The following is a 14,631-nucleotide window of genomic DNA, read 5'->3' on the forward strand; positions in this document are numbered from 1 at the left end:
GCAAGCTCTGCTACATTCTTTTTCAAGGCATTGATTTCCTTGTACATTTCTTCTTTCAGGGCTTGTATACTTTTCCTCATTTCATCATGTTGTCTCGCTGAGTATTCTTGTATCTCATTCAGTTTCCTTAGAATTATCACTCGAAATTCCTTGTCAGACATTTCAAGGGCTTCTTGTTCTATAGGGTCTAGAGCTTGAGAGTTATTACCCTTTGGTGGTGTACTTTCTTGATTTTTCGTATTTCTGGTATCTTTTCTTTGATGTTTATTCTTTGTGGCAGGGGGTTTCACAGTCTACAGGTTTGACACTATTGTCTGACTAAGGTGTTGCTGGGGTTGCCAATTTGGTATGGCTACCTCAATGACTGCTCAGTTGGCCACTAGTGCCTTGCATGTGTGGTTGCCTTGTGTCTTGGGCCTCTCCAGGGAGCCACCTCTCTGGTCAGCATGGACTCGGCCAGGCTGCTGGGTCATGGCACGGTACCATAGAGTGTGTGGTCTCTGCTGGGCTTCCACCTCCCCTACTGGATGACTCCCTGTTCCGTGTGCACTGGGCTGGGCTGCTTGGATGCGCAGAGGCACAGCAGAGTGTGTGGTCTCTGTGGAGCTTCCACTTCCCCTGCTGGACATCAGCCTGCTCCGTGTGCACTGGGCTGGGTTTGGGATGGAGCTGGGTGGCGGCAGTGAAGCCTACCTGCTGGATCGTGCAGCGGCGGCCCCACAGGACATGTGGTCTCTGTGGAGCTTCCGCCTCCCCTGCTAGACATCTCCCTCCTCCATGTGCACTGGGCTGTGCTGGGGATGGAGCTGGGTGGCGGTGGTGAAGCCTACCTGCTGGATCATGTGGCGGCAGCCCCACAGGGTGTGTGGTGTACGGAGCTTCTGCCTCCCTTGCTGGACGTCTCTCTGCTCTGTACACACTGGGCCAGGCTGCTGGATTGTGTGGTGGTGGTGTGGTCTCTGCAGAGCTTCTGCCTCCCCTGCTGGACATGTCCCCACTCCATGCGCACTGGGCCAGGATGGGGATGGAGCCAGGTGGCAGTGGTGAAGCCTACCTGCTGGATCACACAGCGGCAGCCCCACAGGGTGTGTGGTGTCTACGGAGCTTCCACCTCCCCTGCTGGACGTATCTCTCCTCTGTATGCACTGGGCCGGGCTGCTGGATGCACGGTGGTGGTGTGGTCTCTGCAGAGCTTCTGCCTCCCCTGCTGGACATTTCCCTGCTCCACACGCCCCGGGCTGGGCTGCTGGATCGCGTAGCAGTGGTGTGGTCTCCAGGAACTTCCGCCTCCCCCGCTGGACGTCTCCCCGTTCCATACGCACTTGATGTTATGTTTTTATAGTTGTAAATCGGTTGATTTGAGGGAGAGAGTGACACTGGGGACCGTCTATTCCGCCATCTTGACTGGAAGTCCGCACTCACTTGTCATATGTATTTTCTTGGGTGCATATGCATGGAGGCCGCAGCTGCCGCCAACTTTGGATCTGTGGGTTTCCCCCAGAGATCCTTAAAGTTTCTGAGGCTGAGAAGTCCAAAGTCCATTTGGTGGTGGCGACAGTGACCCAGGGGTCTCACAAGTTTCTGAGGTTGGGAAGTCCAAAGTCCAGGGTAAACATTTGGTGAAGGCCTTGGTAGCAGCAGTGATCCAGGAGTCTCACATGGCAGAAAATGGTGTAGCAGGTGTTGGGAGTTTTTAACACATCAAAATTTACTTACTGCTAATTTGATCATTTACTCCATACTCATTTCATGGGATACCCAATACATTTGGGTTTAAATACACCCTCTGGGTGTGTGTGTGATTTTCTTTGTCTCACTTGTTTTGTTCACCTATTTTCTTAAAACTTTCTATTGATTATTTATTTACATGTTAATTCTTTCTTCTTCAAATTTGTAAGGTGTATGCTCTGATTCTGTTTATTACTGTTTAAGCTAAAAGTTACAATATACTTATTTCACACATTACACATAATTACAGAGTAATTGATGTCTTTTCTCTCTTCCTGGAAAAATAAAAAACTTAAACATTAATTGATTTGCCTATCTTGGCTTATGTGCTATTGAGGATATGCAATGGTAATTCCATCAGTCTGTCTCCAGAAGGAAATACTGTTTTATACAGATAATGTGCAGTTGTGTTAATCCATAGATGCACCCCTCTCTCAGATCCTCATTCCTTCTATCATTGCAGACCATTCACCTGGGATCACTTTCTTTCAGCTTTAAATAGAATCTTTAAAGTGTCATTTTGTTCCAGTTGTTTTTTTCCACTTAATTTCTCATTTTTGGCTCTCTACTCCTCCCTGTTCCACAGAAAGCTGCATCCTCTCATACAATGCCAGCTGTGTCCCTGAGACATGACGGTGAAGGTCAAACAGCTTTGGCCCTTTTGGGCACCTGGTCACCACGGCTGCTTTTTAATTCCAGCAAAGTGGATATTGTCACCATCAATGACAACTTTATTGACCTCAGCTACATGGTTTATGTGTTCCAGTATGATTCCACCCATGGCACAGTCAAGGCAGAGAATGGGAAGCTTGTCATCAATGGGAAGGCCATAACCATCTTTCCGGAGTGAGATCCTGCCAACAACAAATGGAGTGATGGTTGCTGAATATATTGTGGAGTCCACTGGTGTCTTCACTACCTTAGAGGAGGCTGGGGCTCACTTGAAGGGCAGAGCCAAAAAGGGCATCATCTCTGCTCCTTCTGCTGATGCCCCATGTTCATGATGGATGTGAACCATGCAACCTACAAAACCCCCACACAATCATCAGCAATGCCTCCTGCACTACCAAAAGCTTAGCCCCCTTGGCCAAGGTTATCCATGACAACTTTGGCATCACAGAGAGACTCATGACCACAGTCCACAGTCACTGCCACCCAGAAGATCACGAATGGCCCCTCTGGGAAACTGTGGTGTGATGGCCGTGGGGCTTTCCATAACATCATCTCTGAATCTATTGGTGCTGCCAAGGCTGTAGACAAGGTCATCTGTCAGCTTGGATGGGAAGCTCCCTGACATGTTTTTCCATGTCCCTACTGCCAATGTGCCAGTTGTGGATCTGACATGCCATTTGGAGAAAGCTGCCAAATATGAAGACATCAAGAAGGTGGTGAAGAATGGATTGGAGGCCCCCCTCAAGAGCATCCTGGGCTACACTGAGGATCAGGTTGTCTGCAGTGAATTTAACAGTAATGCACACTCTTCCGCCTTTGACACTGGGGCTGGCATTGCCCTCAATGACCACTTTGTCAAGATCATTTCCTGGTATGACAATGAATATGGCTACAGCAACAGGGTGGTGGACCTTGTGGTCCACCTGGCCTCCAAGGAGTAAGAACTCTCAGAACCAACAGCCCTAGCAAGAGCACAAGAGGAAGACAGACCCTCAGTTGCTGGGGAGTCTCTGCCCCAACTCAGTCCCCCAACATACTGAGAATGTCCCCTCCTTGGCACAGTTTCCATCCCAGATGCCCTGAAGAAGGGGAGGGGCTTAGGGAGCCCTACCTTGTCGAGTACCATCAATAAAGTCCCTTGTAAGCGAAATAAATAAATAAATAATAAATGTCTCATTTTTGGCCTCAGATAGTCTTGGATGATACATTTGTTGTGTGTAGAAGTCTGTTGGCAGTTATTTTTTCAACAGTTTCAGTATGTTCCATTGTGTCCCTATTGCAAAACTTTATATTGAATGTGAATGGGAATGATTTACTGTGTGTGTGTGTGTACATACACATAATATATTTTTGTTGCTTCCTGAGCTTTGAGAAACAATATTTGGACATGAATTGCAGAAGGCATCACCCAGAGATCCTAACATTGTAATGCAGTCAGTTAGGGTTTTGGTTGTCACATTATCAAGGGCATAAGAGTATAGAACATAGAAGATGGACAATAAAATGGGTATTTGGTAGTCAAATTGATGGATTGTCCTAGAAATTGGCTAGGTGTTCACCAATACTGTTTTCTACTTCTGGACACCCAGGAAGACAGCACATCTCACCTTTCCTTACACTTTTCTTTGAGATCACGCAAATGAATTTTGGCCAATGGAATATGGGCATGAATGACTGTGAAAATGTTTCTTCATTTTTTATTCTCGTTAGTGTTCCTTCCTGGGGTCATCTCCTTGGACCTCAGTGGTTCTAGTTTTCACCCTCCCTGGGATTTAGTGCTCTCTTGGGAACTGCAGGTTCAGGTGATGAGAAGATAGTGTCTTGATGAGGAAAAGGAACAGACCTGGTGACCCTGAGCTGGGATATCAGGCTGGAGCATCTTATGATCACACATTTCTACCTGGTTCTGCCTGCCCTGAGAGCCAGAGAGGAAGGCAGTAGGAGTTTGGGTCCTTGTTCCTGTGAATTAGACATAAATTATTACTATGTCATCTCACGAAATATGTTATAATATGAGACCATGTTAACTCCACTGTCCACTTAAGCCTATGAGCAATTAGTCTTGATAATTCTACGTTTTGAATCGTATGGTCTGTAATAATGTTTATTTTGGACAATAAAGCTTCCTGTAGTTTATGAAACCCTCTGCATGATTTTTTTTTTTAAATTAAATGAGCCTAAAGGTACACAGGTGTGCTTTTATGCAAAAATTTTAACAATTACCTATGATGATATTTGCTGAGTCAGGGAGTGATTGTATTAAAAAATATCACCAGTGACCGCAGAAAGTGGTCTCTGATTTGTCCTCCTATAGCACTATGAGAACCTTGTGGTGAGGATGACTAATAATGATAGCCTATGTGTATTTACCACTACGTGCCAGGCCCTATGCTAAGCACTTTTCACGTCACTTCCCATGAGGTAGGTTTTGGTATTTTCCTATTTTAGCCATTGGACTTTATTTTTTTCTCATGACTTTTCAAGAGAGTTCCAGTTCTCACACTTGAGCTAGGGTCCCGCCCTCAGGGTTTCTATGTCAGAAGGTGTGGGTTGGTTATGAGAACTTGCATTTTTAATAAGTTCGTAGTGATGCTGCCAAACCAGGGATGCAAGATTCGGAATCAGTGAATCAGAGGAACATTTAATGTTTCTACAGAAAGGCCCCAGGAGCGAGGTATATTGATTGTTCAATTTAAATAGTCCGCAAAGCTAAGAGAGGTGAAGCGGCTCTGCAGGGCTTCAGAAGCAGGACGATTAAAGACTGGCCCACCTGCTGGAGACTACTGAAGCGTTGCACTGTCCCAGGTGACCACGAAAATCTGGATGCGTCCCTTTAAGAGGAGCTTTCGCACTCAAATTACTATTTTCCCCATTTCCTCCTCCTCCTGGCCTTTCAGCGGTGCCTCTTTGGCGTTGTCCGGGAGAACCGGCAAGGTGCCCATTGCCTGGTAGAATGGAAGGCACAAACTACAATACCCAGAAGTCTGTGTGCACAGCACACTGGGCGTTGGACCAATGACAGCACAGGAGATGGGCGTTTCCGGCTGCCGTATCGGCAGGGGCGGGACTTCTTGGCGTCGCCGTGTGACGTATTTTGCCTGTTCCCCGTGTGTCCACACTGGCTGTGAAGGCTTGGAGTTCTCAGCCATCTCTACTACCCACCCGGCTCTTCAGAACCGAACAAGGAAAGACAGTAGAGAGGAAAGGGCCTTCCTCCGCGTCTTTGTTACGATCCGTGACCCCCGTCGTGGGACAGGAGGCCTCGCGCGGACGTGTCCGTCGGGGCTGCGCTCGTAAGGAGGCCTTCGCGCTCGCCCTTCGACCTTGTCGCTCCGGTGGTGGCAGCCTGAGTCTTGCGCGCGTTTTTACACAGGAGAGACTGGGCTCCGAGTGCGACAGTCAGGCCGAGGTCATCCCACCCAGTGGAGGTGTGGGATTTCGGCTGAGCCCAGACGCCCGCCCTGTTCTACCGGTTCTCACGACCCAGTTCTTCCCGCGGGATCCCATGGCGGCGGCGGCGGCAATGATGGACCGGGCTAAGGTGAATGGAGGGGCCCTCAGCCCTCACCGACCCAGATATAGGGGTTAGTGTGTTCTGAAATGCTTCGCTTTCATCGCTCTCTCCTTGAGTATAAAGACTATGGAAGGCAGTCACTCGCATATATATGGAGAGAGGTTCCCATTCCCACTATCAACGGGCTGAGGTGTGGAAGAGTTTCCAGGCACAGGAACCAGCTTATACAAAAGCTTGGAGATGAGAATGAGTTAGGAGAGTTCCGAGGATCACAAGTCTCTTATGTCTGGTGAGAAGAGAGCAAGAGGTCAGGCTTGGTATGGTAGCCTGAGGAGCTGGGTCTCTCTTCTGAGGGTGGTGGGAGCCATGGAAGGTTTTTGGTCAGAGCAGGGAGGTGCTGTGACTCAGGTCTTAAGAGGCTGCCTCTCGCTGCAGAGTGGAGAGATTCGGGGATATGGGCGTGGGCAGGGAGATTAGGATGGAGTCTACTGCTGTAATCCAGGTGAATGTTGATGGTGGGTGGGCCAGAGTAGTGGCAGTGGAGGTTTGAGAAATGTGTAGGTTTTGTATATGTTTTTAAAGTAGTGCTGACCGCTGACCAGATTTTCTGATGAGACATAGTGATGTCTTGGGAATTCTTGTCTGTCTCTTTTCTGCACTTGAGTCTGGGGGACTTCAAAGGGAATCATTTCTAGCTCAGCATCATGAATCTGGGCCAAGAATTATATGGAGAAATTCCCACTTCTGGCAGCGAATGGGAGAGGACTGGCAGGGTATTTTAGGCCCAGAAACAGGCATATGCAAGCACTTGTAGGTAATATTGAGTTCGGAGTGCTCAAGGAACTACAGGTCTTAATTATGTCTGTGGGGAACAGAGAGCAGAGGCAGGAGTCGGGCAGGAATGGTAGGCTGAGGAGCTGGGCCTCTATTCTGAGTGTGGTGAAAGCCATGGAAGATTTGGAGCAGAGGATGGAGATGTTCTGACTCAGATCTTAACAGGGTCCCTCTGGCTTTCAGATTGAGAACAGAATGAAGGCGTGAGCAAGGAGCCTAGAACTGCAATAGTGTTGATGGTATCTAGCCCAAGGTGTGGCTGTGGAGGTGAGAGAAGTTGGTGAATTTTGTGTCTGTCTTTTAAAGTAGGCTGAATTGGAGTTTTTGACGTGAAGGGTGAATGAGAGAAGGAAAGGAGTCATGGATGGTACTAAGGACACCAAGGGTTTTTGTTTTGTTTTGGTTTTGCTTTAACTGATGGAATGATGGAAGTGCCATCAACTGAAATGAAGAAGTTGGTGGCAGGAGTAATTTTTAATGGTTCTATCAGGAGTTAGGCTTTGGTCATGTTTAATTTAAGAAGTCCCATAACACCAAGGTTGAGAGTTAGATCCCCATACTGGCCAGCTAGTGCCCCCCTACTCCCCCCCACACACACACCCAAAAGTCCCAGTGACCCTTTAGTTGAGACATCAAGTTGGACACACAGGTTTTTAGTTCTGGGGAGGTGTTCTGTTGAAGAAGTTCAAAAGTTGGCAGCCACTGTGCGGAGGAGGGTAGAGTATCTTTAAGTCATGGTGGTGATGCCATTAGAGAACAAGAAAGGTGAAACTGGGGACTGAGAACTGGGTCTGTTGCTTAGGCACCTGGGTGGCAGAGATGAGTGTTATAAAGACAGATGGGCACTTGTGAACACTGTGTGCAGAGTGGCATGGGGGGATGCCATGGAGGTGCATATGGTGAGGGCCAGGAGTTTGTTAGTGGTAGTGGGTTCCCAGAGGTGACAAAGGTGTGTGGTCCAAAGAATGATGTGCATGTTAAGAGGAATGTGAACTGATGGCCTTAAGGTTCTACTATTGGTGGCTTATGAGAGAACACTGAACAGAAGTTTGTTGGTACCTGGACAACACCAGGAGAATTGGTTGGCAGGAGAGTGGAGTGGGACTCTTCATGCTAGCCAGTGTTTAGTCAGCATCTGTCCGCACACTTGCTGGTTATGCTCTGGACTGGAAATAATGATCGGAGGGACCTGAGGAGAGAGCAGGCACTAGTTGTGCCAAGGCCTGGTATCTCCTCTGAGTTGGGAGGCTGAGGAGGAGAGAGAATGGGGTGGGTGTGTTAGTGAATAGACTGAGGGGGCTCTGGGGAGAGAAGCTGCCTGTGGGCTTAACTATCCTCATCATGGCAGGGTTGTGTGACCTTCGAGGATGTGTTCGTGTACTTCTCCTGGGAGGAGTGGGAACTCCTTGAAGAAGCTCAGAGATTCCTGTACCGTGATGTGATGCTGGAGAACTTTGCACTTGTGGCCACACTGGGTAAGTCCCCCTTTTAGTTATCTATTGCTGCATGGCAAATTACCCCAAAATTTAATGGCTTGAAACAATAAAAATTTATTATCTTTTAATTTTATTGCTTTAGGAGTCTGGTCACAGCTTATGTGGGTGCTTTTGGCTCAGAATCTCTCATCAGGTTTTAGTCAAGCTGTCAGCTAGAGCTGTGGTCTCATCTGAAAGCCCATCTTAGGAGGAATCCACTTACAAGCTCACTCGTGTTGTTCACAAGATTTAATTTCTTGTGGCTTGTTGGACTTTGGGCATAAGTTTCTCATTGGGTGTTGGGCAGAGACCTCTCTCAGTTCCTTGTCATGTCAGCCTTTCTGTAGTGTACCTCATAACATGGAAGCTGACTTCTTTTCTCTGACTTCACTTGACATGGAAGTAAGTGAGCAAGAGAGAGTGCCTAGGATGGAAGCTTAGGATTGCAACCAAATCTAGAAAGTGACATTCCATCATTTTTGCCGTATTCTATCTCTTAGAAATGAGCTGGTCAGTCTAGGTTACTATCAAGGGAGGAGGTTTACGCAAGGGTAAGAGTACCAGGAAGTAGAATACTCTTGGGGGGCCATCTTAGAGGCTGCCTTCCACAGGCCTTCACACCCACTCCAGTGTCCTTGGTGGGGTTTGGTTATTCCCCTATTCCCTAGGGGCAGCCCTTTCTGTCCAGCCAGATCAGTGACTCTTTTCCTTTCCTTCTTAGGTTCCTAGAGTGGGTTCTATGGTTGCTAGGGCTGGGCTGTGTGCAGTGTTCCCTCCCTTGCTAAGTACTACCAACATTTGCTGCCCCAAAGCCTTGCAGGAAAGGATTCAGTTTTTCATTCCGCTCAGTGGATTCTACACACGTTGGGCATTCACTGCTTGATGACTGTCTTGATCTCTGGCACCTCTGTTTCCCAGGTTCTGCCCCTGTTCTGTAGCTGACATTTCCTGGGGCCTGACTGTGCCAGGAGTTTCAGGTACTGGCATGGTCACTGCTTGTGGAAGTCTCAGGGTAGTTCTGCCAAATTCTCCTTGGAGGATCTTTTTTTTTTTTTTTTTTTTTTTTTTTTGTCGTTTTTTCGTGACCGGCACTCAGCCAGTGAGTGCACCGGTCAGTCCTATATAGGATCCGAACCCCCGGCGGGAGCGTCGCCGCGCTGCCAGCGCAGCACTCTACCAAGTGCGCCACGGGCTCGGCCCATGGAGGATCTTTTTTTAACATCTTGTTTTCTTCTCTGTTGGGTGGGTATACCTGCGCTACTCACCCACCCTTTGTTTTCTTTACAATTTCCATCTTTTGGATCCCATGTAGCTGACCAGTTAGAGGGGGGCAGAAAGCCCTGGGTGTCTGACAGGGCAGACATTACTCCAGCCACAATAAGAAAGGGCTAGAGAGGGCCTGGTCTTGTTGAATGGGAGCTGGGGGAGGGTGACATGTTAGGGGTGGGTTCAAATTGAACTTTCAGCCTGTTTTGTGTTCACCATTGTTTTGTCGCCAAGGCCCATAACCATACCTCATCTCTACTTTTCATTCCCCATTCTTGGCCCTTTGCCCAGTTGTCATTTCTCGCCTATCTTTTTCCCTTTGTTATTTCCCCACTTATCTGGCCTCCGTGTCTCACTCAGTCTCCTCTGCTCCCTCTGCAATGCTGTACAACATAGGTCTACTTTAATGTGTCGTGAGCTGTGCACACTAAATAGTCCTTGAGAACCAGCTACTTATGTGGAGTCAGATTTTCATGGAGTCAGATTTTCCTGGGTCTGGACACACCCTTCTACATAGAGCTCACATTACATCAGCAGCCAAAGCTTTGCTGAAATCCTTTTGCAGAAGAGTGAGTTAGAGACCTCACCTCTGCTCCCAGTCCCATATACCATTGTTAGGTCTTTACCCATGGGTTAGGGTTCCTCCATTTTGTGACCTTTAGAGGCCCAAATGGCCCTTCCTTGCACTCATCCGGCTCTCTCATCCTGCCAGCAAGCCAAAGGAGTCACACATTTGTGATGGGGCTGCTGTTTCCCACCAAAGTCAACATATACTTCACTGACATTTCTTTGCTTTCAGGTTGTCAGTGTGAAGCAGACAATGAGGAGGCACCTTCTGAGCAGAGCTTTTCTGTAGAAGGACTATCACATGTCAGGACTTCTGAGTCAGTTCCATTCATTCAGAAAACCCACCCATTTGAGATGTGTGACCCATTCTTAAAAGACATTTTGCCCCTGACTGAACGTCAGGGATCATACCCTGTGCAGAAACTGTATGCATGTGGGCCATATGGGAAAGGATTTTCATTCAGTGCAAAATTTTACCAGCACCAGAAGCAACATAGTGGAGAGAATTCCTTCAGGTGGGATGATGGAGAGGCCTCATTTGTGAAGAGCAGTACAGTACACATGTTAGGGAGACCCTTTACATGCAGGGAGGAAGAGATAGACTTGCTGGACAGCTCCAGAAGAGTCAAGCACCAGACCACTCACAATGGTCACAGAAGGACTGAGTGCATAGAGTCTTTCCCGTGCAGCTCCAATCTCGGGCAACATCAGGGAGTCCATGATGAGCAGATGCTTTTCAACTGCAGTGATGATGTGAAAGCCTTCCTGAACACCTATACTCTTCTTGACAACCATATAACTCATACTGAGGTAAGACCCTTTAGATGCATACCATGTGGAAATGTGTTTAAGGAGAAATCAGCTCTTATTAATCACAGAAAAATTCACAGTGGAGAAACATCTCATGTATGTAAGGAGTGTGGAAAGGCCTTCATTCATCTGTCCCACCTAAAAATGCACCAGAAATTTCACACTGGAAACAGACGTTACACATGTAGTGAATGTGGGAAGGCCTTCAGCCGCAAAGACACACTTGTTCAGCACCAGAGAGTCCACACTGGAGAAAGGTCTTATGACTGCAGTGAATGTGGAAAAGCTTACAGCAGAAGCTCCCACCTTGTTCAGCACCAGAGAATTCACACTGGAGAAAGGCCTTATAAGTGCAGTGAATGTGGGAAAGCCTTCAGCCGTAAAGACACACTTGTTCAGCACCAGAGATTTCATACTGGAGAGAGGCCTTATGAGTGTAGTGAATGTGGGAAATTCTTTAGCCAAAGCTCCCACCTTATTGAGCACTGGAGAATTCACACTGGGGCAAGGCCTTATGAATGCATTGAATGTGGGAAATTTTTTAGCCATAACTCCAGCCTCATTAAACATCGGAGAGTCCACACAGGAGCTAGGTCTTTTGTGTGCAGCAAATGTGGGAAAGCCTTCAGCTGCAAAGACACGCTTGTTCAGCACCAGATAATTCACACTGGAGCAAGGCCTTATGAGTGCAGTGAATGTGGGAAGGCCTTTAGCCGTAAAGACACACTTGTGCAGCATCAGAAAATCCACACTGGAGAAAGACCTTATGAGTGTGGTGAATGTGGAAAATTCTTTAGCCATAGCTCCAACCTTATTGTACACCAGAGAATTCACACTGGGGCAAAGCCTTATGAATGCAGTGAATGTGGGAAATGCTTTAGCCACAATTCTAGCCTCATTCTACACCAGAGAGTTCACACCGGAGCAAGGCCTTATGTGTGCAGTGAATGTGGGAAAGCCTACATTAGTAGTTCCCACCTTGTTCAACACAAGAAAGTTCACACTGGAGCAAGACCTTATAAATGCAGTGAATGTGGGAAATTCTTTAGCCGCAACTCTAGCCTCATTTTACACCGGAGGGTACACACCGGAGAAAAGCCTTATGTGTGCAATGAATGTGGAAAAGCCTACAGCAGAAGCTCCCATCTTGTTCGGCACCAGAAAGTTCACACTGGAGAAAGGCTTCATGAATGCAACAGTTTTGGTGACCCTTTAGCTGCATCTCTTAAACTTGTTTAGCTGCAGAAAATTCACACTAGAGAAAGGTCTTATGAATGCAAAAAATGTGCTCTTTGTTCAACCTAATAGGACTCACACCAGAGAAAAAACTCTGTGAGTATCCTTTGTGAGAGAACCATCCTCCAGCAAGTGAACATTGTAGATTCATATATCCACCCTGGGGGACTTTCCAATAAGCACCACATACATGGGACGATTTCATGAGGTGTGTTGCACTTTCTGAGCTGTCCAGGGCTCTTGACAGAGTTATGTTACTGCCAGTGCCTGTGGCAGAAGCCATCTTATTCTTACCAGTTGTGTGTGTTAATCACTCCTTTATGCTCAGGAAAGGCAGACCTCTGTGCTCTCCTGTTCCCTACAGGTAATCATGTTGAGGGTCCTCATTTCTTCTCTTATGATTAGGTTCTGAGTGGACGTGATCTAGCTCTGGCCAAAAGGTTCTGAGCTAGGGTCTGCTGGTGATTTCTCGACAAGGTTTTCCTTCTTCGTAGACAGTGCTGACTGTAAACACAATTGCCATGGCTTATTTGTCCTACTGCCAAATCACCCAACTTTGGAACTGCCTGTCCCATGCTGCTCTGGTTTATACAGTGATAAAGGCCTATTGTTGTAGCCTTTACTCTTTGGGGTGCTGTTTACTGTTTAGAATGGATTGAGAAAAGATTTGGGTTTGGACAACATAATGGTGGACACCACCTTTATTTGCCTCAGAGGGGATCACAGTATGGCAGGGAACAGTTTTCAGTCTAGTTTGGCCTAATTTGCACAGTTGGCCTACGTCTGCTTGGGAAGACTGAAGAGCTTTGTGTACCTAATTCTGTGTCCTGTATAATAGGATTTCCTGTGAACCAGGTGTTCATTCTGAGGAGGGTATAGTTGGTGTGAAAACTTTCAGTACTTCTGGAAGCAACATGAGTTGGGTCCCTTGAATGTCACATATTCCCCAGCACTGTTGAGGTATTACTGGTTTTTGAACCTGTACGGGACACAGTCTCTGGTATCCAGAATCCCATAGGCAAGTGCCATTGACTGTAAGACCTACAGGGCAAGGTAGAAATCATAATTGGTAGAGAAACACTGAGATAATGGAGTGGGGATGACAATGGTAAACAAGAGGAGATTTGTACATTCTAAGGAGGCATACTCAAATGTCCATACAATTATGACAATGTGGAGTGAGGATATACAGAAATTCTAAGGACCTCTAAACATGTATCTCCCATGGCCAAGGCCACTGTCAGAGTAAATAAAGGTTTGTGGATTCCTATACCTCATTGGGCTGTTGAACTTATGGTCATTACTGCACAGGCAGGAACCCCAGTATTGACATAAGAGAGATACAGGGATGGTGCTTCTCTGACCCAGTCAGCATGCCTCGTGACTGAGGTGGACACGGACTTCATTGCTCTCCAGTTTTTGCTGACATTGAGGCAGTTTTTGCTAAGTTGTGGGGAGAGGGATATGGTAGAGCCAAAATAGTTGGCAGATCTGACTTTCCAAGAGGAATGGTAGATATGAATTTTTAAGGGAAACATTCAATTCTTAACAGCTTTATCGAGGTATGATTAACATGCCATAAACTGCAAATATGTAAAGTATAAAATTTGCTATATTTCAGCATGTGTATACACCTGTGAAACCACCACAACTGAGATAATGAGCATATATTCAAAAGATTCCTTCCGTCCCTTTATAATCCTTACTTCCCAGTCCTTCTTAACCCTCTTTCCCACAATTCATAGGCAACAGCAAGAATTTTCCAGAGTTTTATAAATGAAATCATATGGTATGTATTTTTGAGGGGGTTGGGGGCTTTGACTTTTTTCAGTAACTGTTACTATTTTGAGATTAATCCATCCTGTTGCATGAATTAATAGCTTGTTTATTTGTATTGCTGAGTAGTAGTCTGTTGTCTGCCACTTTTTTTTTTTTTTTTTTTAAAGATGACCTGTAAGGGGATCTTAACTCTTGACTTGGTGTTGTCAGCACCACGCTCTCCAAAGTGAGCCATGGGCCGGCCTTCACTTTTTTTTTTTAATCCATTTAGTTGTTAATGGATGTTTATGTTGTTTCCAGTTTTTGGTTACTACAAATAAAGCTGCTGTGAAGATTTGTGTGCAAGTTATGGCTGAATAACATTCCGTTGTATGGATGTACCATAGTTTGTTTACCCATTCACCTATTGAAGGACATATTAGTTGCTTCAAATTTTGGCAATTATGAATAAACCTTCTATTAATATTTGTGTGTAGTTCTTTGTGTGGACATAGTATTCAATTCATTTGGGTACATGCCAAGGAACGTGATTTGCTGGATCATATATTAAGATTGTAAGACTAAAATGCCAAGCTGTCTTCCAAAGTTGCTGCACCATTTTGCATTCCAACCAGCAGTGAACACATCTTCAGAATGAATCAGTGATGGCTTAGCAGAGTGGCAGTTTCTGTGTCCTGGGGGGGAGGGACTTCCGGTGGCATCCTCATGATGTTGATCATTTAGCTGCTCTCTAGTACCTTCATTGACTGA

At 46.5% G+C, this 14,631-nt stretch overlaps 1 protein-coding gene and 1 pseudogene across 1 annotated transcript; both read left to right on the plus strand.

Annotated features, from left to right (window-relative positions):
- Nucleotides 1-2,461: 2,461 nt before the first annotated feature.
- LOC134372222 (glyceraldehyde-3-phosphate dehydrogenase-like) lies at nt 2,462-3,341 on the plus strand (annotated as a pseudogene).
- Nucleotides 3,342-5,543: 2,202 nt separating this feature from the next.
- Nucleotides 5,544-13,844, plus strand: LOC134372215 (zinc finger protein 304-like). The gene is made up of 3 exons (XM_063089549.1): nt 5,544-5,941; nt 8,097-8,223; nt 10,289-13,844. Exons 1-3 carry the CDS (start codon nt 5,906-5,908, stop codon nt 12,103-12,105), a joined length of 1,980 nt encoding a protein of 659 aa, XP_062945619.1. The 5' UTR covers nt 5,544-5,905; the 3' UTR covers nt 12,106-13,844.
- Nucleotides 13,845-14,631: the final 787 nt, after the last annotated feature.

The sequence above is a fragment of the Cynocephalus volans genome, chromosome 3, assembly GCF_027409185.1.
Source record: "Cynocephalus volans isolate mCynVol1 chromosome 3, mCynVol1.pri, whole genome shotgun sequence".
Classification (NCBI taxonomy): domain Eukaryota; kingdom Metazoa; phylum Chordata; class Mammalia; order Dermoptera; family Cynocephalidae; genus Cynocephalus; species Cynocephalus volans.

What these genes read in the sequence shown, in the direction of transcription:
- LOC134372215 (XM_063089549.1), top strand. Translation starts at nt 5,906, where the DNA reads ATGGCGGCGGCGGCGGCAATGATGGACCGGGCTAAG. An exon ending in CAATGATGGACCGGGCTAAG is followed by an intron (nt 5,942 to 8,096) that starts GTGAATGGAGGG and finishes TCATCATGGCAG; the next exon opens with GGTTGTGTGACCTTCGAGGA. An exon ending in TGCACTTGTGGCCACACTGG is followed by an intron (nt 8,224 to 10,288) that starts GTAAGTCCCCCT and finishes CTTTGCTTTCAG; the next exon opens with GTTGTCAGTGTGAAGCAGAC.